This window comes from Narcine bancroftii, chromosome 1 (genome assembly GCF_036971445.1).
Source record: "Narcine bancroftii isolate sNarBan1 chromosome 1, sNarBan1.hap1, whole genome shotgun sequence".
NCBI classification, from domain to species: domain Eukaryota; kingdom Metazoa; phylum Chordata; class Chondrichthyes; order Torpediniformes; family Narcinidae; genus Narcine; species Narcine bancroftii.
This window is the reverse complement of record NC_091469.1, coordinates 397,982,720-398,007,236: the sequence shown is the minus strand read 5'-3', so window position 1 is coordinate 398,007,236 and position 24,517 is coordinate 397,982,720. Positions and strand designations below refer to the sequence as shown.

The 24,517-nt window shown below is 39.5% G+C and overlaps 1 protein-coding gene across 1 annotated transcript in view; it reads left to right on the top strand.

The window, feature by feature from the left end:
• vwde (von Willebrand factor D and EGF domains) overlaps window positions 1–24,517 on the top strand; it is a 223,544-nt gene that overhangs the window by 4,945 nt on the left and 194,082 nt on the right. The window contains 4 exon segments of the mRNA XM_069929982.1: window positions 5,312–5,380; window positions 12,715–12,947; window positions 16,740–16,829; window positions 20,166–20,310. Of these exon segments, the coding sequence (XP_069786083.1) occupies window positions 5,312–5,380; window positions 12,715–12,947; window positions 16,740–16,829; window positions 20,166–20,310 (537 nt within the window).

The following is a 24,517-nucleotide window of genomic DNA, read 5'->3' as shown; positions in this document are numbered from 1 at the left end:
CAGGGCACTCTGAAGGGTGAGCTAGAATAGCAGTGCAAAATAACCATTTATTCAATAGGCCCTTTCAGTGAAAATGCCCGACTAAAAGCAGAAAATCTCTGCCCTTACATTGGGAGACTTACCTTTATTAATGCGCTGGCTCCAAGCAGCTGACTGCAATCCCTCTTAGGGAAGGATCATCGGCAGAGCGCTGCGCTCCACTGCCTTTCATGAATGCAATGGCACTGTAAGTGGCTGGCTAGCGGCAGGCTGATGATGTTGCGATGACCCCGTCAGCCCGCGACCCGTCTCCCCTCTCGCACCCCCTTGTCCCTCTCCCTCCATGACCCCCTCAGGGCCGGCGGGGGCTGTCAGGGCTGATAGCCCTGCCTGCCAGTCCAGCAGCTCATCGGGCCACTCGTCAGCAGCTGAAAACGTGGTAGAGCGGTGGCTGTCTTCCCTACCCATAATCCCCACACAGCTGGAACCGTTCTGGGAAACACAGAGCAATTCCAGCTGCATGAAGGATTATGGGTAGGGAAGGTTGCCATTGCTCTGCTACATATTTATGATTTGGAGCACCACAGCACCAGTCACCCCACCTCCATCTGCTCTGGAGGTCACTGCAAGGCGCCGCTCAAAATGAATGTGATGCAAGAACAGTCTTTTAGTGCTGTTCCTTGAAAAGTAAGTTTATATTTTTCCCTTCGCGCTTATCGCCAGCCTCCAGGTAGAGGCTTGGCATGAAAGGGCCTAAAGTCTTCCTGCACCAAATGATTGCCCATGATTGAAAATGTGCCAGCATCTCCTCCTCTCTTTACATTGGGCCTTGCTGCTTGGGGGAATTGGAGGTACCTTTGGATCTGGAACACAGAAGTTCTGGATGTACAAGTGAAGTGTTGCTTCATGTGAAAAGCCTGTTTGGGGCCCCTCACTGTGGTGAGGGCGCAAGTGTTGCACCTCCTGTGGGTACAGGGGAAGGTGCCTGGGATGTGATGGATGGGGAGGGATGAGTGCACGAGGGAATTGTAGAGGGAGCGGTCTCTGCAGAAGGCCAAGAGGAGAGGAGATGGAAAAATGTGTTTGGTGGTGGGACCAAGAAGTTAGTGCTGGAAATTCTCACGGATGATGTGGAAGGTGAGGATGAGGGGGATTCTTTGTTGGTTGCGTCTGGGGGTAGAGGGGGCCAGAGCAGATGAGTGGGAAATGAAGGAGATGCTGGTGAGGGCTAATTTGATAGTGGTGGAGGGGAAGCCACATTTGTAGAAATCAGCCACTTCAGAAGATTTGGACTGGAAGACCTCATCTTGGGAACAGATGCTGTGGAGATGGAGAAATTAAGAGAAGAGAATGGAATCCTTGCAGGGGCAGATAGTTGTGGGAGGTGGAGGGTTTGTAGTATTTGTCAGTGGAAAGCTTGTCTACCAGGATGGAGACAGAGGTAGCACCTCCGACCATTCGCAACTACAGCAACCTTTTACTGGCCAACCATTTCATTTCTGGCTCACATCCCCACACTCACATGTCTGTCCATGGCCTGGTGTACTGTCCCACCCTGACCCCCCCCACATAGCTCTATCATCCCCCCCCCTGCCATTGCTGTTGACCCTTCCTCCTTACTCCAACTATTATCCCCTAACTTGCCACCTCCCCCACCCCCCACTCTTTTGTTCAGATGCTTGTCGGCATTTTCTCATACGTTGATGAAGGTCTCATGCCTTCATCTTTGCCTTTACTACAAAAAGGACACTGCTTGACCTGCTGAGCTTCTCTAGCATTTAGTGTTTTTACTTGGATCTGGTATTCGTCAGCAGTGGTGGAGCTCCAGCTGTCTGGGGCAGGAAAGGCTAGGTAACTCTCTTTATGGTCAACGGGGAAGGAATCTGAGACTTAGTTGTGGATGTGGTTCAAGAGGGAAGCATTTGGAGACACTCTTTTGGTTAGGAGTTGTGGTGACCTCAATCTAACATGAGGAAGGGTGAGATAGGTGGGTATTGAACCAACATTTTAAAGATGTGATTTGGGAGGTTACTATGTTGTAGCAGGAAGATCCGGATCAGGGCTGACATGCAGATGGTGAGAGTCATCTGGTGAGTGACAGTAAAGGCATGGGACATTGTAGGATCAAGGATTTGGGGTGAGTTGAATATCAACATTTAGAAATATTGGATTTGGATTAGTCATATAGAGAGAGGGACAGCATGTAATGAGCCCTTCATCCTAATTAGTCCAAGCCAATCATCAACCACCCACTGAAACTAATCCTGCAGTAATCCCACATTTAATTCTCCACCCAAATTCTATCCTCACCTACACACCAAGAATGATTTTCAATGGCCAATTAAGTCATATGTCTTTGGGATATGGCAAGGAACTGGAGAATCATGACAGATCCTTAGTTGCCATGAGATGACGGTTGTACTAGCTATAACACCATATAACCATATATAACCATACCTTGTATAAGTATTTTACTTACAGAGATTAAGTATAGCCAACAATATCTTGAAGAATCATTAGAGCATCAAAAGAGAAATGCAACAAAGTCATAAAGTATAGCCAGTGTGGCAGTTCATGTTTAATGAATGTTAGAGTTTTTCGAGGAGGTTACCAAGAAAGTAGACGAAGGAAAGGCTGTGGATGTAATCTACATGGCCTTTAGTAAGGCCTTTGACAAGGTCCCACATGGGAGTTTAGTTCAGAAGGTTCAGACACTAGGTAACCATGGAGAGATTAGAAATTGGATTCAAAATTGGTTGAATGGAAAAAGACAATAAGTGGTAGTGGATGATTGCTTCTCAGACTGGAGGTGTGCCTCAAGGATCGATGCTGGGACCATTGTTGTTTGTTGTCTATATCAATGATCTGGATGCTAATGTGGAAAATTGGATTAGCAAGTTTGCTGATGACACCAAGATTGGAGGTGTTGGAGGTTGCAGAGGGGACTGGACCAACTGGAAAAATGAACGCCTCACCAGCTCTGCTTTTCCACCTTTGGTCCTCATCCTTCGATACCAGGAACCCCAGAAATGACCCGAAGAAGTCTGAAAACTGCCGGACTGCCATGACACAGGGGCTCGACTCATCCACTAGGTCACATCCAGAGCTCCAGTTTCTACAATTGGTTTCTTCACGCATCCGCACAAATCGGCTCCTGCTCTGTGCTCTCCCCTGCATCGCTTGACTCATTACAGTCCAATGTCCAACTTCATCAAACTAAAACATCAGTAAGACTCCAGCATTTATGTTTCATTTATAGCAACTGTAGCTGAGAAGTGCTGCAGCAGACCTGGTCCGCGCCACGTCCTACATCACTCAGTGTTTCAGTATGCTTTGTCTTTGATGCTGTTGACTTGTAGGAAATGGAAAGTGTCTTGCTACATTCTTGAACATGTTATTGGCAAATGTATCTCATAAGCAATGTGTTGGGAAGAGTATCAGATTCAGTGGGTCCACAGAGATGAGTCAGGACACAAGCGTTACAAACACATGTAACTTTAATTGACAAACAGGGGAGAATGTCAAACAATCTCAATTACTACATTACTTAAACAACGATATAGACATTCACATCAGACCCAGGTTGGACTCTGATACCAGTGGCTGCTTATACTCTATATGCTCACGCACTTGAGTACAGGTTCTACAGACATGGACTTTCACACACACACCCAATTCCCTGTACCAACGTGGATGTGACTTTCTGCAAGTCCTGATCTATCACAGTACTATGGCTCAGATTCAGTGTAGTGCATATCTTACCCACAACATTTCCAGCTATGTCCACAGTAGCGACCTGTCATGGGACGATGTCTGGGTCTTCGATCATGAGGCAGAGAGAATGAATGTGCTATGCATCAGTGTTTTATACATTTCTGTTCTGGGTGTCTAGCCAATAATGACCCTGGATGATTTAAACTAGCCAAAGGCAAGGTTGCACCAATGTGTGGCTAGAGTCCAACCTTGGTTGACAGGTGATATCCTCCCTGTCTGAAACTCGTTCGGAAGACATATGTGACCACCCGCAGTCCACACAATTCCAGACGAGCAGGGAGGCCACGTTTTCCTCCACAATCTATTTATAAACGCAATGACTGTTCTTTACTTTTATTTTAAGATGAACTTTTTAGTTTCGACTTTTTTTGATGGATAGGCCCGGTCTTTGTAAGTTACGCATAATGGATGAATATCTGTATTGTAGCTCTTCTGGAACAGTTTGGCTACAAGCTGGTTAAGGTCTAGAGCACCAGTAATCAGCATTGCAGCCAGAAAGTCCTCCAACCATAAGGTTTTCTGTACATAGTTTTGAATTTGCCAAGTGATGTAAAATGGAGTGGCTCAGGTTGGCTGAGGACTGGCATCTGCTGGAGCCCTTAAGAAGAGACAGGAGAGAAAAAAAAGAAGAGACAGAGATGTTTTATCTAAGTGATACTCATGATCGAAAACAATGCACAGGAATGCAGAAGGAACGCAGCAGGTCATGTAGTATCTACAGAACCCAATAGGTAGCCGGCACTGAGCCTCAGACATTCATCAGGTATAATTGAAGGTTGGTGTGGCTGAAGATCTTAATTCCCATCGTTAATTATTTGTGCACCTAAAATTGTGGCTGAATATGGCAGGACTGCAGAGCTTTTTATTGGACTGTTGGTTGCATTTTCCAACTTTGTCAATGACATAGTTTCCATTGTTTCACATGAATATAATCCTGTGATTTAGGTTTTCATCGAGTTGCCTTGATGGTTACGGAAAATTGAAATTATTAAATTTTAAAAATGAGGGTTATACTCCACAAGGTCCATGCAGCTCTCAAGTGTAGAGCTGATGTCTGAAATGAAGCTGAGTGGAGTGCCCAGTTTCAGTATTGTATTTATTTTTTGCACTTTAATATAACTGAGTTCCTTTTCTGTAGATAATTAAGATTCAACCACGTCATGTTTTGGCAGTTTTTGGTCAGATTAGGTAAATGGTCATCTCCCCTAAAGGATGTCTGAGAAACTGATAGGGTTTTAGGACAAGATTACTGGTTACTTTTACAATGTTCACTTGTTAGTCCAGATTTAAAAGATTGGTGAATCCTGCTTTAGCATTTGTGAAGAAAGATTTGTCACTTTCTCTTGAAAAGCAAGCAGAGAAGCTATAAATTCCCTCATCAACCTGTGATGAAAGAGTTGTCATTAGGTTGAAGCTTCAGTATGGTCTGGAATATGAGAAGACACTCTGACAGCTGAGTTTAAGATAAAGAGCAAAAAGAGTAAGAATTATCCAAGTTAACAATTTAATTAATTTGTGGAAGTGAAGTCACTGTGACATTTATTTAATTCTATCCTAGTCCAGCCTGAAGAAAAAGATAAAGGCAACTGTGGTCCAGAGGAAACAGAAATTGGAAATGCTTGCAGAGGTAAATATCTATTTCATTTGGAGTATCAGACTTTCTTTTCATAATGTTAATTTGGAATCTGTCAAAGATTTTGTTTTAGTTGAGCCTGAATTATTTAAAACCTCATCAAGATAATGAATGAGTAATTCCACTTGTCTTGAATCATGCCATCAAAAGTTACAGACATAGAGAATGGAAATAGGTAATTTGGTCCGCAACATAACTAATCATTAGGCACCCATCCATATGAATTTCATCTTCCAGCATTTAGTCCAGAATTCTATGCCTAGGCAAGTTAAGTGCCTGTCTTAGACACTACTTAACTCCAGTTAGTGACTCTACTTCCACCAGTCTTTCCAGGAGTTACAAATAGTCAACCCTCTTTGGAGCCAAAGGTCCTTCTCTGATCCCCTCTAACTCTTTACACTTGCCATAAATCTCTGTCCATTAACATAACCTTTACATATGCCTGATGTGAAAATATTTGCTCCAGTCAACCCTTTCTATACGCTGGAGTTAAACAGAAGCCTGTAGACACAACGATTGAAGTTAAAAAAAAATGCTCTCAGCAACTCCACCAACCTTGTTATCTATGAACTTGCAAATCTTGCCTCCCTACATTTAGATCTAAATCATTCACTGACATTATAAAACATAAGAGTCTCAGCACCAATCCCAGTGAACACCAGGCATCCAATCACAGAAGGAGTTCTTGAAGCCCTTTCTAAACTCCACATAAATAACACCTGGTGCACTGCATTTCTTCAAATGGTTGTGATAATTGACAGAGGAGAAGGTGTGGTTGAAGTTTCCAGTGTAAAATGTAGTTATTTGACTTCAGTTGTTTTCTTTCTCTCTGAACACTAAATATTGCCAATGAATGGTAACAGTATTTGGTTAATTTGTGTTTAAATCTTTTTTTGCATTGGACCCACCACTCCTGAAATCTTTAAATGTAATTTAATTATTATTGACAAGCAAATATAGAGGGAGTATTACATAGAACTGTTTCTGGAAACTGCTAAGAATCCTGTCATCACTTCACACTTATCCACATTGAACTCCATCTGCCCAACTCTACATTCTGTCTACATCTTGTTGTAACTTGTGACAACTTGCTACACTATCTTCAACACCTCCAACTTTGTGTTATCTGCAAACTTACCAACCCACACCTTCACCTCATCCATTTAGGAATAAAAATACAAAGGGCAGGGGTACCAGAACAGATTCATGTGGAACATTAGTCATCTACCTCCCAGTCAGAATGTGGGCAAGTCAGTTCAGAATTTATGCAGCCAAATACCCATGAATATCTTGCTTCATGATTTTCTGGCTAAAACCACATTGGGGAACCTTGTTCAACACCTTGATGAAATCTATATACTCAACATTCACTCCCCTACGTTTATCAATTTGTTTTGTCACCACCTTGAGAAACTCAGACTCTTGATGCATGCTACCATGAAAATACTTTGCTTCTCTAAATGCTCATAAGTCCTGTCCCCAAGAAACCTTTCCAGTAGTTTGCCTACTGTTGATGTAAGACACACTATTCTATAATTCCCAGGATTCTCCCTCCTACCTTTCTTGTACAACAGAATTACATTTGTCATTCTCCAATCCTCCAATACCTCCTCTGTGGCCAGAAAGGATGGATGCAAAGATCATCATCAATGCCCCCCCCCAATCTTTTCCCTCACTTCTTACAGTAACCTGGGGTATATCCTGTCTGGCCGTGGAGATTTGTCTAGCTGAAGCTAACATTTCCTCTTTGTTAACCTCATGATGCTCTAACACAGTAACCTATTCTACATTGACCTCACATTCACCAAGGCCCCTCTTTCTGGTGAACACTGAAGCAAAGTATTCATTTTGGACCTCCACTAATTCTGCCTCCAGGTACATTTCCCCCTTTATCCCTGAGAGGGTTCTACCTTCACTCTTGTCATCCTCCTGTTTTTCACAAAGGATTTTTGGTTTCCTTAATCCCACTTGGCAAGCCTTCTTATGTCCCCTTCCTGGTCTCCTTACAATTCTCAAGATCCCTGTGTGATATTTCTTACCAAACTTTGTGTTTGCTTCCTTCTACCCCTTGACTAATTGTCCACCTTTTCACATCCATGATTCCTTAACCCTACCTTCCTTTCCCTGTCTTAGTAGGATGAACCAGTGTCCTTAAACATTCACCATATTTCTGCTGAGCACTTCCCTGAAAACATCTCTTCCCAATTTTGGCCCCCAAGTTCTTGCCTAATTCCATGATAATTACCCCTTCCCCAATTAAATACTTTCCTATTTTATTTACTCTTATCCTTGTCCATGATTAAGATGAAATTCAGAGTTGTGGTCACTACCTCCAATGTGCCTACCCACCTAGAGTTCTGTCAGCTGACCACATTCATTGCCCACTACAAGACCCTGTATGAGCTCTCCTCTAGTCCGTCTCTCTACAGGCTGTGTCAGGAATCCTTGGTCATCCCAAACAAATTCCACCCCATTTAATTGCATTCAGGAGGTGCCTGTCAATATTATGGAATTTGAAGTCACCCATTACAAAAAACCCTGTTTTTAAATTTTTTTTGCATCTTTCCAAACTCTGCCCATTTATCGACTCCAGTGACCCAGAGATTATTTGGGGAGCTATGGAATACTTCCAATAGTCATTGCTTCCTTCATGTTACTGACTTCTACCCACCCTGAATCAGTAGATGATCTCTCCTCTACATCCTCCTTTTCTGCAGCTGCGATACCATTACATATTAATAATGCTTCTCCACCATCCTCTTTTACCTCCTACCCCATCCCTTTTGAAATATCTAATCTCCAGAACATCAAGCAGTCAATCCTGCCCTTTCAACAGCCAAGTCTCTGCAACATCGTACACTGATCCATCGCTCATTCCTAATACTTCTTATGTTAAACATATTTCAACCCATCTAACTAACTGTATTTATGTTCTATCTACTGCCTGCCATTTCTCATTCTCACTGCACATTGCATCTACCTTTCCACCAGCTACTCCATCATCTGACTTAACATTCTGATTCCTATCCCCCTGCCTAGCTTCCCCAACAAGAAACCTGCCTGTCAGGTACAATCTTTTTTGCAGACCATATCATCCTTCAAAGAGATCCCAATGATTCACAAATCTGAACCCCTGGCCCTGCATCAACTCTTACAGCCACGCATTCATCTGCTACATCTTCCTATTCTTGTCATCACTGGCAAGTGATTATAGTCATCAATTCAGAGATTACTACCCTTGAGGTCCTGCATTTTGGCTTCCTTCCTAATTCCATATATTAATTCTTCAGGACCTCATCCTGTTTTCTACCTCTGTAATTGGTTCCAATATGTGTCATGATTAATGTTCCCTCTAATTTTTAGAAGTGTATGCAAAAAAAATCTTGAGTAGTCCAATTTTTTTTTTCCTCTGACAAAAGTATGTGCGTACTGATTGCTTGTCCAAATGTAGACTTGAAACAGTTTCAAGATAATTTTGGCATAGCCTATCTCTCATGGTTAATAAAACTGTATTGGCTTGTTTTAATATAATACAAGTATGATTGCATCCTACAAAGTAATGCATTTGCCGTAGTTAAGATTTTATACTATATCTTGAACTCTGTTCATTTTATTATTCCATTAAATAAACTGCAATGATGCAGTCTAAATAAATTAATAACAATAAACCCCATCAATTCACAGATTATTATTATTAAAGTTGCTGGAAATGGTAAAATCAAAACTCATTCAATTTCACAGCTAGTTAACAAACTGTCCAGATGCTTAATGTGAAAATCCACACAGTTTATTAGGGTTTACAAACCAGAACAGGAAAGGTGAGGTGACGAAAATTAGTGATGTGGAAATGTAGTACTTGAAAAACTGACTAACTAGTTAATAGAAACAGCTAAAAGATTATTTTCAATTCGTATAATTATGAATTACTTCATTATTTTAGGTAGCTAACCTTTTGTGCACGCATTAATTTCCTTTGTGCACTGGTTGCAAAATGAGTGCGCGCGCGCGCATGTGCACAGTTCAGCAGGAACAGTGGCTATGACAATCCGGAATATCGATCTCATTTATAGAATCTCCAACAAATCCCCTCACATGATTTCACTTCTCCCCTTTCCTCTCCCCTTCCCTTCTGAGCCACAGGGACCTGGCTGCTGTGGCTCTTTCCTGGTAGGTAATTTCACACCCGCCCCCCCCCTCCCCCCCCCCACTGCCAACAATATCCAAAACTGTGTACTCACTATTTAAGGAAAATAACCCTCTCCCAAAAGTCACATGCCTTCTGCTTCCCTGTAACTCCTGTCTATCAGCCTCTCAAATGATTGGGTTCATCCAGCTCCAGTTTCCTGTCATGGTCACAAGTGAATTTATCGGGTACATTGCAGGTCTCTCTGATTTTTTACTCTGCAAATAAAGCCCACTGTCCTGACTGCTATCCCCACTGCTCAATATGTGCAATAAGAAAGAAAGAGGCCTTACCTGACTTCACCTTCAGCCTCTGCTCACCATGGATACTTAAACCAAAGCCTCTACACTTCTACACTCTCTCCAGCAAGAGTGAGTTGAACTATTTGTCATCTTATTCAATGATCACCACCACCAACATCCTTAGGGTCTTCATTGATCAGAATCTCATTGAATCAGCAGCTGAGTACCCTGTAGCAAATGACTCCTCTTCACACATCCAAAGCCTTTCTATTGCCTGTGATGGAACACCTTCCATCTTTATGGGTAAATGTAACTCCAAAAATCCCAGAAACTTCACAGAATCCAGGCCAAAGCAGGTTGCTGGCTCCCATCCCATCAACTACTCTAAATATTTATTCCCTCCTCCCCATCAGTGAACATTGTGTTCCATCATAAAAATGCATTGCAATTATTTACTGAAGTTAAACCAACAACTCCTCCAAGCTTCTGAAACTTCTGTTTTCCCAGAAGGCAAGGCAATAGGTGCTTGAGATCATGACCAGCAAGTTCCCCTCCAAGTCACAGGCCGTCCTGATGCTGGGTCTGTATTCTCTATTCCCCCCCTCCACCCCCCCCATCCCAGAATTTTTGTGGGAGTAATTTCAATTGAGGAAATTGGCTCACCATTACTTTCTTTTTTTTTTCACAACCTTATTTATTCGTTCAACAAGGTTATTACATACAGTAAAAAAAGTACATATGGTGAACAATAAAAAAAAATTATATATAAAAAAGAAAAGAGAGAAACCCCCCCCCCTTCCTCCTCTCAGCCAGCTCTCTTTAGGAGAGCCAAAAAGAAAAAAAAAACTAAAATATAAACTAAAATGTATTTACTAAAATCTAATAAAAGTAAATTTGAATGTAAATATTCTGAATATAAAGACCACTTATTAAGAAAAAAAGAATAATTATCATGTAAAACATACATGATTTTTTCCATTACCAAACAAGTTTTCATCTCATTATGCCATCTGTTAATATCAATCACATTAGTATTTTTCCATGTACTTGCTATACTTTTTTTTTGCTACAGATATAAAGCTAAATATATAAAAGCAATCTGAAATTTATCTAATCCCAAATCTTTCAAAGGCTTCAAGTTACCCAGCAAAAATATTGTAGGGTCTAAAAGTATTTTAATCTTATACAAATGTTCCAAAAACAATTGTATTGCTTTCCAAAAAGATTGTATATGTACACATAACCAAACAGCATGAAAAAAAGTTCCAACCGAATTATCACATCTAAAACAAGAGTCTGATTCACTAAAACCATATTTTTTAAAAAGTTTTCAGGTGTTAAATACAATTGATGTAAAAAATTGTAATTAACTATTGCATAACGAACATTTATCACTCGAGTAACACTATCATGACAAATATCTAACCAGTCATCCTCAGAAAAAATAAAATTAATATCCTTTTCCCATTTAATCTTAGATCTTTCCCATCCCTTTTTTTCCATACTCTCCTGTAATATTTGATACATCAATGAAATATATCCCTTCTTTGGTACAATCACAAGAAAAGATTCAAACTTAGTCAATTTAGGTAAAATCATATCTCTACCAAATATTTGTTTTACTAAAGATTGAAGTTGATAATAAACGAATAAAGAATTCTCATTAATACCAAAATCTTCCCTCATTTGATTAAAAGATAAAAATTTACCTTCTTTAAAACAATCCCCCAAATTTTTTATACCTTTCGATTTCCAATGCAATAAACATTGATTATGCATTGAAAAAGGAATAAGTTGATTATTATATAACGGTGTTAAAGTCAATAATTTACCCTTAGAACCTATCGTTCTATTTTTCCTCATCCATAACTTCATTAAATGCTTTAGTATAGGCACATTATATTGTTGTAATAAATTTAAATTCCACCAAAACAAAAATTGATATATTTCAAATTCAAAAATACCATTACTTTCTGAAGGGCAATGAAGGAGGGACTATAAATATTTGTTTTGCCAGAATGTTTGCATCCTGAAAAATGAAAAGTAATGGATAAGATCAGTTGTGAGGAATATATATTCTTAAAAACTATTATATTAGTTTGGGTAAAAGTAAGAAATTGCAAGAGGAAAGTCATGCGGGTCCCCAAAGAGCAGTTGTATTGAAATAATGTGGAGAAAAATACTGCAGTAATCATCGTTTTTTCCTCTTTGCATAAGTTGAACAATTTAACTTGGCAGAGATAGCCTTGAATATGAGTTTACTGTGTGTATCTGGAACATTTTATCAGAACTATACATAAATGAAGCCAGGCAGTACAGTTTGGTGTGTGCAGTCAAACTGGCGAACTGCCCTAATTCAAATCATTCAAATTATTTCGGACCAGGAATGAATGTGAGACTTGGCAGATCCATAGGGCCTAACAAATTATTATTGATGCTCAAACAAAATTCTGGCACTTCTGATTTGTATAAGGGAAAACCATTCAACATTTCCATGTTTGAGAATGCAGCAATTCCTGAAGGTTGGGAGCATGTGTGTAAATACAGAAAGGTTAAGACAAAGGAGGAAAAACCCAACACCCAACCCCAACCCACCAATTTTCCCCTGCAACCGTGTCTGCCTGTCCCGCATCGGACTTGTCAGCCACAAACGAGCCTGCAGCTGACGTGGACATTACCCCTCCATAAATCTTCGTCCGCGAAGCCAAGCCAAAGAAGAATACTTGAATACAATTCCATCTTTATCAAATTGTATCAATGGTACCGTGAGCAATTACAATGTTTAAAAAGTATGGAATGATGATGATTTTTTGTCATATTGTACATCAAAATTCTTCCTACTGTACATAGTTAATTTTAGGATTTCTGCCAACAAGCTTTATGTTATTGTTTTTACTTACCAGCTAAACATCCACCAGCTCCAATTGCTCTTGAAGTTGTGGCTGAGCTAGATAATGGCAGTGTTTACCTGAAGTGTTCTTTCGCGAGTCCTGCAGTAAATAGTTCTCTTGGATTTATTATCACTTGGTTGCGTGTGTTGTCTGATGGAACCAAACAGGAACTGCGGAGAGAAACCACAATCCAGATATTTTCTTTCATTGAGTTGGATGGAATAAGTCTCAGACTTGGGGACAGGGTATGTTGCCTCATTATATATTCACGTGAAAGAAAGATTAGATTTTAAAGAGATCGATGAAAGTATTTTTTTAACATGCATTAAGTTATTATGTCTGAATGATATCTGTAGTATTTTTCCTGCTGAAATGGCTGATCCACAGGAGGACACCTTGCATGTTCAGGCTTGTAGCTGCTCACTTTTACCATGAGTATATTTGTCCTGACTTGCTTGAAATGTTGATGATTTTTATTGAGGCACATAACCTGTGCTATTTTTTAAAAATACACACATTTGAGGGCTATATTCTCTTCCACTGGGCTTTACCTCCTTCCCTATGGCATATCTAATCTAACACAGTCTCAAGCATCCCTTGTTTTTAGTCTTTGTTCATCACCTTCCCCAGTTTTTCCCTTTCTATACAATCTTCTAAACAATTGGATGCCGTTCCATATATCCGCATTGGAATTCACAACTAACGTTGGAAGCCAGATCTGGGCTTTTCTCTAATGTGTCTGCAAACTCCTGTTCCAGCTACAAGCCAATGGGGCCTAAAGCTTTAGGTTTCCTGTTTCATTTAGTTTTAAAAAGAAATTTTATATTCAGAATTTGTTTGTAACGTGACATTGTTTTAAATGTAGAGATAAAGCACGGTAACAGGTCATTCTGACCCATGAGCCCATGCTCACCAAATAACCTAGAAATCCCATATGATTTTGGAGATTGGGAGGTAACCAGCACACCAGGAGGAAACACACATGGAGACAGGGAGATTATGCAAATTACTTACAGACAATGCTCGATATGTTATGGTCCAACAATCTGTGCTAACTGGTGGGCTTGTTGGAAAAATATAATGTCCTTAGGACAGAAGAAAATTGGAGTGAAAAGGATAATAAAATTACAATGCTGCCATTAATTTGTACATGGAAAGGGATATTTTCATAGGGTTTAAAAAATGATAACCTGATTGAATAACTTAGTTTCCTGTGATCATTGCTTACAGGTTTAGGTTTGCATGTGTGGGTGCACTTCAAATCTTTGTCAAGATTCAATTTCATGTCATTGTAATAAAACAGCGTTCATATGACATGAAATTACTTTTGCCTGCTGTAAGGCGGACAGGTACGCCATTGGCAAAAATTACACCTTAGTTAATAAAATACCCCTTGTGCATCTGACACTATTGAAATTAGAGTGGAAAACTTTAATCAGAAGATTTTGTACACAAATTCCTAATTGCAAATATGTTTAAAAACTAGAGGAGTGGTGCTTTCCCTTAAGGAGAGCTCCTGCATTCAAATAACCTAGATGACTACCAAAATAGCTTTTGAACATACATCTTTATTATGATGAAGTGCAGTGGAGACAGTCTAGAGATAAGGCAGAGAGGTACACAAAAAAATGTTTTACAATCCTGAGCGATATAAATTCAAAGAAAATCTGAAAGTTGGAAAAAAGTCAGGAAATTACCAGAAATATTGTACCAAGTTTGCGGAGGAGCTAGTGGAGTTGTTCAAGTGAACCAGTGCGGACTTGAAGGGCCGACATGGCCTGTTTCCGTGCTGTAAGTGGTTATATGGTTTTACAAAAGATGAAAGGCAGAAATTGGAAAGAAAAATAATAATAGAAACAAAATATATGGATCTGCAAAATTGGTGTATCCAAACCCATACTCTATAGATTTGCATAATTCATCTTGAATACCTGCAAGCAAAATTAGACTTCAATGGAAAATTTTCTTCAGATTTTTATACAGTAGTACCAAATGCACAGTCCTTTAATGCAGCTGAATGTACTGAGGGGGGGGGGGTTCTCAAAAAAAATTGAACACTGAGTCATGTTCAGAAAAAAATTGTTTTTACCTACTTTAATATTTTGAATTGAGTTCAATAAATAGATAAGCCATAGATGACTGTACGCATAGAGAAGGAGGGGGAGGAATTGTTTACTTTTAACTAAATAAGCTAACATTTTACATGCATATCAATTGAAATGGCTAAATGTTAATTGCCCTCCCAGCAAAACTTTTGCCCTTAAATCCTTGAACCCTTTTCTCACTGTGACATGATCACTGTTTACCCTGCCATTCACCATCTTGCATCTAATCTCTCAAATGTGTTTGCTTTTAAGAAAAGAAACCCTACTTCTCAGTCTAATTTTGCTGTTGAAATCTGTAATCCCTTGAAGCATAAGCATCACCTTTCTCTCCACATATCCTTTGGTTGTTAAAGATTCTGATTTCTGCACTCTTTTCAAGTTCACATTTTTGAATATGCTTTGAGCAGGTTTGTTAAAGCACTCATCACTGCAATAAATTTCACTCACCACTTGTTTACCCATTCAGCTAACTTATCCAGGTCTTGCACATTATTATTTTTCTTGCTGACAATCTTCATGTCGTTGAAGATTTTATCCAATGACAGTACAGTATTGAAATATTTCAAGAAAGAGAAACTCCTGGTATTAACCCCAGAATAAAAACAATCTACTATCTTCCAGTCTGAAATAAACAGCAATTTACTACTACCCTTTTGTTTTTGCCTTTAAGCAAATTTTCTACCTGTGATGCTTCTAACCATTCAATTTCAGTCTTTTGTGTGGTCCCTTAACAAGAATCAGATTTTTGGTCTGACGGTGGGTGGTTTGTGGGGGGGGGGTTTGGAAGGGTGTTAGATTTTTTTAATTTCTTTTTTTCCTATTTCTCTATAATATCAACATGTATCTAATTAATTTTTTGTTACATTGTGATATATGAAAACTGTATTTTTGCATATGGTTATTATAAATAAAATATTTAAAAAAAAAGAATCTGAACACCTATCTGAATGAGATCGCCTTCTGTTACCTCACCAACAGATTCATGTGGGGTCAGTCAAAAAAGATTTGCCTTTCATGACTCTGCGGTGGTTCTTGTTCATTTATTCAGTATTGTTCAAGTGTCTGTTAATGCTTTCCTTAAATAGTGTTATTTTTAAAAACTTTCCCAACTAGAGGATGTAAACTGAATCTGATATGTCCAAGCATCCTATTTTAAATATGGGTGATATATTTATCAATTACTATTTCTCCTTTGTATCTAGGAAGCATTGGAAGGCTATAGCCTTTGTACAAACTCCACTCACATTCCTTCAACAACCCATCTGGACCTGGTGAATTGTTTAAAATAAGCATTACCAGTAAATTGGTATCCAGAAACAAAATCTCAGCAAGTTTTTTTTTCACTTCATTGAAATCATTGAAAGAAATTTGTTTTTTTTTCAAAAAACATCATCCAAGAATGATTTTGTTGTTAATATATTTTTGATACACATTTTGGATAGGGCACTGTTTATTAAGCTCAATTCTTAATGTAAAAGTGGCTACAAACAAAATGGTGGCCCTTCTTAGTTAAAAATCGATTGTGCTGCTGGATGAAATTAAGCATGTTTGGGGAATGTTAAGCACGAGTAATGTCCGTATCCCCTTGCGTTCTTGTTAAACTGATTTACAATATTACTCACCTCTGAACTACATGAAGGAATAAATTTTCATTGAAAAGAAAGGAAAACAAATTAATTCTCTGAAGCAACTGATTGGACATACTTTTTTAATAATTATGAAAATAAATCTTATTAGAAATCCAACCAGAGCAAATTGGATTGTTCCAAATTGACACCACCCAGAGTAAAAAAAAGACACCCATGGAGACAGTGGATTCTGGTTAGTGACTCGGGAAGATTGCTGACTAATGGGCAAAGCTATTTTGTTTGCAGTTTGAGTTTTACTTTAACCTGAGCTTTGTGTAATATTTATCTGTTAATTAATTCACAGATTTACTGTAGAAGCTTAAGTTTTTACCTGGATAGTCCAGATAGTCAAGGACCCATGGCTGAAAGCAAAGAATTTTTTGCTGGGATTAAGGTATGAAGTAACAATTATGTTTTTTTTTTAAACATAAAAAATAATGTTATTTTCCCATCATCAATTTTTATTTACCTTCCAAAGTGGCTGTTGACACAGGATGACCAGTGTATGAATACAGTGCATTAAGACTAACTGCCTGCAGTGCAACTTTAATGTTGCATTCATTAGGCCATTGTTGCGGACCACCTGCAGTTCAGTTTAGACTGCAGGCAGTCAGCAATAATGTCTAGGGGTGCCGCAGGTAAAATTTCAGAATGAGAATGAGTCACTCATTTCCATTCCAATCTTAGAAAGACTGCATTCCGGGAATTTGGGAATAATTTCCCTGAACGCAGCAGCTGAATAAACAAACATATTACATAAAGTTACAGCAAGCTTTTTTCTAATTGTTATTGTATAGAATTCTGCCTAAAAATGATTAGTTCTTTACCAAAAAATAATTGGGAAATTTTCAGGCAGATTTTATGAATTCAATGATACCCACAGATGTGAGAAAAATAAACTGTATTTTTTTTCCCACAATAATGATGCAAGAACAGAATTGTGCTACTTTTCTTAAAAAGAAAATTAATGTAGAATTACTTTTGCTTACGTTACAATAGCTCTTGTGTATTACCTTAATCGTGTGCACAATTTGCAGGGACTTCTGAAATTCCTTTCAGTTCTAGCTGTAGGTCCCGTCTGCATTTATGTTGGGTCTGAATAGATCTAATTATACCTGAACACTTTTGGAAGCTTTAAGGTTCAAAGTTCCATTATTGTCATGTAATGATGCATTAGAAATGCAACACTTTAACTTTTTTCCTGTCGAAAGGCAGCTAGATTCACCATTAGTATATCCAGAACCCCTTTCAGTATGAGAAAAAGAGAGTCCCTTCAGAGTCCTTTCAGAGCCACCGAGTGTCCATGGATTTGCCTTCAACACTCTGACAGCCTCTGAAGCTGTATAGGCTCCTGAATGATCCATCAGCAACCCGAGTTATGGATTCAAACCTCTGACACGATGAGGAAACATTCAGCTCCTGAGTCCCTTTGGGACCACTTCCTACTTCGGCATCCTTGAATCCTGGCTCCAATACCTGGCTCTCGTGAACTAATGTCCAGCAGCCCGCAGCCTGTGCAGGTCCCTGCCTGCAAGTTGCCCACAGCTGGTGCGGGTCACTCAGTCTCTGAGCCCATTGCTGGTCTGCTGCCATATTCACTAATCTGTTGGTCCCTCAGCCGCTGAGTCCATCGCTGGCCCACTTCCGCGGTCACTGTCCTGTTGGTTGTCCCCTCTGCTTCTCCATCTCCCTGCACCGATCCGGAGTCTGCAATCCCTCATGGCTGCTGCCAAATACTGGTGCCATCATCTTAGGCACTCACCATGTATGATTTTACTTACAGGCACCATTGGATCCTTTAACAAGCTGTTTAAAGTTAATGCAGAGCTGCCATCTGTAGGGCTGAGTGGTTGATCCCTTTGGAGCAGGTTTTCCACATTTTTGAATATTTCATGGAATTGATGTAATAAAAGTATTGCATTTTATTGAACTTATTGTGCTAATTAAACAATTAAAATTTTATAGGCCAGAGAAGTACGAATTTTAAGTGAGAAAAATCTCATTTGTTCCATGAGCCATGCTCACACTTATTTTTGCTAGTTCTATGTTGGTTAGAGGGAGTTAATGTTCACATTGAATTGGGGTTGAGAACATACTAAATGTTAATATACAAAGGAAAGCTATATATTTCGGCAACAAAAAGTCTTGTGTATTTATGTTTCACAAATGCAACGGAGGGGTGGGGCAAAAGAAGAAGCTGATAGAAACTTTGCTTTATATGTAAAACAGTTACAGTAAAATCCCTGGTATTTAGCACCTATGGGTTTTGGTAGATGTCAAACAAGAGAGTTTTCCAGTTGCTTGAGATTGTGTGTTGCGTGGATTGGCAAACTGACCACTAGTTGGGTGCCAATTTTATACTTTTGTATTTTTTACCGAATTAAATTTAGAGATACAGCATGAGCCCATGCTGCACAATTACACCCAATTAACCTGAACCACATTTAGCGCAACGCCTTTACAACGCTATTGAGTGGGACTGGGGTTCAAATCCCACGCTGTCTGTAAGGAATTTGTTACTCCTGGGACTCTAGTTTCCTTCCACCCTTCAAAACGTACAGAGGTTGTAGGTTAATTAGGTGTAAATTGGGCGCCGCTGTCTCATGGACCAAAATGGCCTGTTACCTTGCTCAAGGTTTAAATTAGAAAATATAAAATTGTTTTTATTGGTGTGGGTAAACCAGAGTCCTTGGAGGAAACCCATGCAGACATGAGGAGAATGTACAAACACCTTACATTCAGTACTGAGTTTACAACCCAGTCGCTAGCAATGTAACAGCATTGCGCTAACCGCTAAGCTTGCTATGGCATCCTTTCTTTTGAAGTGTAAGTGCAAGCATTTATTTTCTGCAATTTTTTTTTGCCAGTTGCTTGAGGCTGCTAGTTACTTGAATTCTGGATTATGGGGATTTTACAGTAATGACCTCGCTTTGCATTTTATTGAAGAAAATTCTCTTTCTCTGTGGATTTTTTCAGTTTCTAATACCTGCAGGCTTTTTCTTTGTGGGCAACATGCCAGCTCTTATGTTGGTCATACTTTAGTATAACTTGTCTTTCATTATCACTCGATCATCTTTATTCAAATATATTAATGTATGTTTGCCTGCAACTTTTTATTGTTTTTCTGACCAAATTGCTATTGTGAGGATGACAGTTTATTTCAAAAAAAGAAAAAAAAGTTTTATTTCTTTATGCAATGCATTTAATTAATACAGTCCATCACCAGTTTTATCAGGCCTTGACTCCCATTCTTTAAAATCAAAATGGTTAAAAAAAAACTGACCTTTGCTAGGCTGCTTATTTCACAATAAGCCATTATGCATGCGGATGCTTCTCATTCTATCTAGTTCTTGTTGATTGTGAATGTGTCCTAAAATAACATTTCCTATTTTTAACCTGCCCTTTTATATGATTGTTAATGCAGTAGCATTATTTAGTAATGTGAAGGATGGTATCTGAAAGACAACTCCCACTCCCAGTTTATTCAGCATCCATTCATTTAGAATACAGGGGATTGGTAATATTTTTATGTATTTATAAGTATGCACTATTCATGAATGTTTATATTATTAATATTCACATCTGCTGGTGAGCCTTATAATTGCAGCCATCAGTATGTATAGATTGAGTTTTAATTTAAAGCAGGTACCAGGTTTATAAATAAGCTACACATAACATTGATTTTCAGACTTTACAGCTACTCTGTGATTGCTGTGGTTTGATTTGCCAGATTCACCCCGAGGCTTTAACTATAGCAGAGGACGGCAAACAGCATAGACTAGTGTTTGAAAGCAGTGTTCCTATTCCTTGCAAAGAGCTCAGTCAAGCTGAAGATGAGTGCAAACTTACAATTTTGCTTAACACAGTTAATCAAGGTAGGCAAATTTAATTGTTTCCTATTTCCCAATTCAACCTTTTTATAAAGTTACTGTTAGACCTTTATACTGTATTTCACACAGGGACTTATCTTTTCCAAAATGAGGTGAGAATGATTCGACATGACCTTTTGACTAGGGTGGTGTTTAATGGTTCAGAGCTGCTATCTGAGGGAAGTGGTTGGTGAAGAGAAATAATAAATTGTGGTTCTATACTCAATATTCCACTGCTAACCTACTCTTCATTCTCCCTCCATTCCCTTCCCCCTGTCTTCTTCCGCTCTCCACCCCCTTCCCTCTCTATTCACCTTGCCATCCCTTCTCCACCTACTATCTCCTGCCTTTGGGACCATGGTCCTCCCCCAACCCCTCCCCACCCCCCCTTACCTTTTTGTCCAGGTGCCTGCGACATTTTTCCATACCTTGATGAAGGGCTCAAGCCCGAAATGTCTATTATGCATCTTTATCTTGGTATATAAATTACCCCTGTTTGATCTGTTGAGTTTCTCTAACATTGTATTTTTTAACCATTGTGTTTGCAGACTGTTGTGTTTTGCTTCTTTCTATTCCACTGTTTTCTAAGAATGCTGCATGTATTCTTTCAAATGCTCTCAAAAATCTTTGGCAACAACAGTGAAGAAGGAGGCTGGTTGTAGTAATCTCTTCTAATGTCAATTTGAATTGTTTGTTATAGAGTGCTCGTGTTGTCCGGTGTGTTGTAGTTGTGACTGATCAAGGTGCAGTCAAACATCAGAACTTCATGCAGTGTCTTATCCAGAAATGTACGTGTGTTCCAACAAACAGTCTACAGGAGGAATTTAGCAGGTCGAGCAACATCAGTGGGAGAAAAAGAATTGTCAATGATTCGGGCAGGATGTTCTACAGTTCTGATGCTGAGAGCACGGCTGAATTTCTCTGCTTATGAGCTTTTACAGCCATCAATTAGTCATTTAATTTGTCTGTCCCCAGCCGGTGCTGATGGATTTTTGACAATAGTGTGCTCCCACCCCCATGGAACTCAGGAAGATGGGGCTTTTTCAGGGTTACAATCCTCGCTGTGGAATTCTTGACTGAATTGATATCGTCTTGTGATCATATCAAAAGTTTGAAGGACCAGTGAGGGTGGACAGTAAATTTAGTGGCCTACTGGGATGAGGGATCTCATCGACGTAATTAGGGTGTCGATTCTGTCCGCTACCACGCATTGAGGGGCTGAGATGGGAGGGGAAGTCCTCCAGTCGACGAAAGTTGCTAAATAGCAAATTAGAGGGTTAATGTACAGTGATGGGAAGTATGTACATGATACTAAGCATTTAAAAAAAAAAGGAATTTTGCAAGTTTTTCTTTGTACTTGGTTTTATTGTGAATAAAGATTATTTTTGGAACAACATGAGCTGAGTTTGTTACCTTTAGAACAAACTAGCTGGGGAGGAGAATTGATAGAAATGAATAACATCCTGATCTTGTACAAGTTGGGTAAATAATGGGGATGTTTTCTCATTAGTGGGTAGCTCAATATCTAGATGACATCCTCAAAGAGCATTTTGCCCAGACGATGTGTCCTTCAAACCTGCGTGAACCAACTGACTGAATTTTTTTGCAGATATATCTTCAACTTCTCATTACAACGGCCAGAAGCCCAAATTGTTTTAAAAGGACATCCATTATTCTAGTGGCATAGATGACCTGCCCCATGACCACTGGTCAGTGGCAATGTTGTGATGAAGTGCTTTGAGGTTGGATATGGAAGAAATCAATTTCTATCTCAAGAAGGACCTGGACTCATTTCGATTTGCCTATCATCAGAACAGGTCAACAACAGATCCCATCTCGTTGGCATTCCACTCTGCATTAGATCACCAGACCACAAGAACATCCATATTGGGCTGTTGTTCAGTGACTACAGTTCAGATTTCAACACCATCATAACCAGCAAAATTTCCCAAACTAAAGAATTTGTGATTCTGTTTATCCTTCTACAATTGGATCTTCGACGTCCTCATCAGCAAACCCCAATTAGTGCAGATCTGCAGCAGCACATCTTCCTCCCAGACCATCAACACGGGCAAGCCAAGGCCTCTTCCTTAGTCTCTGTGTACTCTTAACTGTTTAAGATTGGCTCCAACTCGATAACTAACTAATGAGTCAGAAAATTGAATGGAGATTGGGAATCGGGTAGGACAGAGTCAGAACAGCATTCTTGCTCTGGACATCATGAAGACCAAGGGGTTTGTTGATTTTAGAAAGGGGAGGCAGAATGAGGCCACATGCCTATCTGCATTAATGAGATAGAGGAAGAGAGGGTTTGAATCTTTAAGTTGTTTGGAGTCTATATTTCAGAAGACCTCTCTGAGAGCCAGCACATCAAGGAAACCATGAAGAAGGCAAATCAATACCTCTACTTTCTAACGAGTCTGAGGAGATTTGACATGTCATCAGATACTCTGTGAAATTTTTATATGTGCACTATACTGGTAGGTTGTATCACAGCCTGATTTGGGAATTCAACTACAGAAGGTAACAAACATCAGAAAGTCAATCACAGGCTCTAACCTCCCATTGATTAAAGACATATATGTGAAGTGTTGCCTCAAGAAGGTAACTAATTTCATAAGGACCCCCAACACCCTGGTCACAACTTCTTTTCGAGCAGAAGGTTCAGAGCAGTTTCTTTCTAACACCTCCCCTCATCACACTAATCAGAGTCTGCTCGGACACCACAAATAGATTGTCTGCAATATTGAGAAGTTGCTTTTTGTGCACCAGGATGACTTATGAATATTTATTATCTGTTTTTTTTATTATCTCTCTTTAATTCAAAGATGTATACTGTTGTTTTTGGCTTTTAAAAAAAAAAACAAAGTATCAGTGCAGCTGTAGAGCTGAGCACAGAGTGGTTGAGTTTGTGGATTACATGCCCTCCAAGCATGGGGCAAATTTTTTATGCCTTTTGTCATATTGCAAAGCTCACTGAAAGATTGTTAAATATGCTGAAAAGTTGGTGGCACCCAACAATAGGCTGGCCGTGAAATTTATTAACTGCAGTGTGTTAGAATGCAGATTTGTCCTTAAATAAGCTAGTTTGTGAAACATACTAAAGTCTTGCCATTTCTTCTGTGTACATGTGTGGATTGAAGTTCCCAGGTTACAATTCTCTAATCTTTGAAATTGAGGGGTCCACCCATTTACTCTACTGGCATTTGGAGTTAGATTGATTTTATAATCTGGTCTTTTCATTAGCCTGCAGTTCACAATGCACTGCCAATCAACTGCACCTGAATCTTCAAAGTTCACATTTACTTTCACTCTCTTTCTTTCCACCGCGCCCCCCCCCCCCACCCCTTCACCCCACCCCTTCCAGTAAGGAAGAAAATTGACCTGAATGAGTAAATGCACCACCAGATTCAAGGACATTACACGCACACACCCCCGAACCCACCCACACCCCCCACCCTGTGTACCCGCCCTCAACCACCACAGGCCACCGCCATTATTATGAGAGCCATCAGGGTACATACATGACATCACATACACCCCTTAGATTCTTTGTCCTGCAGGCTAGGCAGAATTTCTACTTATTGGTAATGCACAAAATCTGTACTCAAGAAAGGATGCATATACAAAAGAGAAATGCAAACTGTGAAATACAGAAAATAAATATTTAATCATAAATTGTATGAATAAATAGTAAGAAACCTTAAATATTAATTTAACAGTCAAGGGAATAAGATCTTCTGCAACCTGTAGAAAGTTGCCTGGTTGCTGGCACCATTTTTAACTAATGACTACCGATCAGTGCCACTCACATTAATAGTGATGAAGTGTTTTGAAAGGCTGGCACTGAAGCATATCAGCTCCTGTCTGAGTGGTGACGTGGACCTGTTCCAATTCGCCTATTGTAGGAACAGGTCTACGGCAGATGTCTTCTCTCTGGCTCCTCACAAAGCCATGAAACACCTACTCGGCAAAAATGAATGCATCTGGATGCTCTTTATCGACTACAGTTTGGCATTTAACACCATTATCCCCTCAAAATTATCAGCAAGCTCCAAGACCTTCGACTCAACACTCCATTGCATAATTGTATCATGGATTTCCTCACCCACAGACCACAATCCTTAAGGATTGGTAAGAACATCTCCTCCACAATCTCCATCAGTACTGGAGCACCACAGGGCTACGTTCTTAGCCCCTGGTCAACTCACTA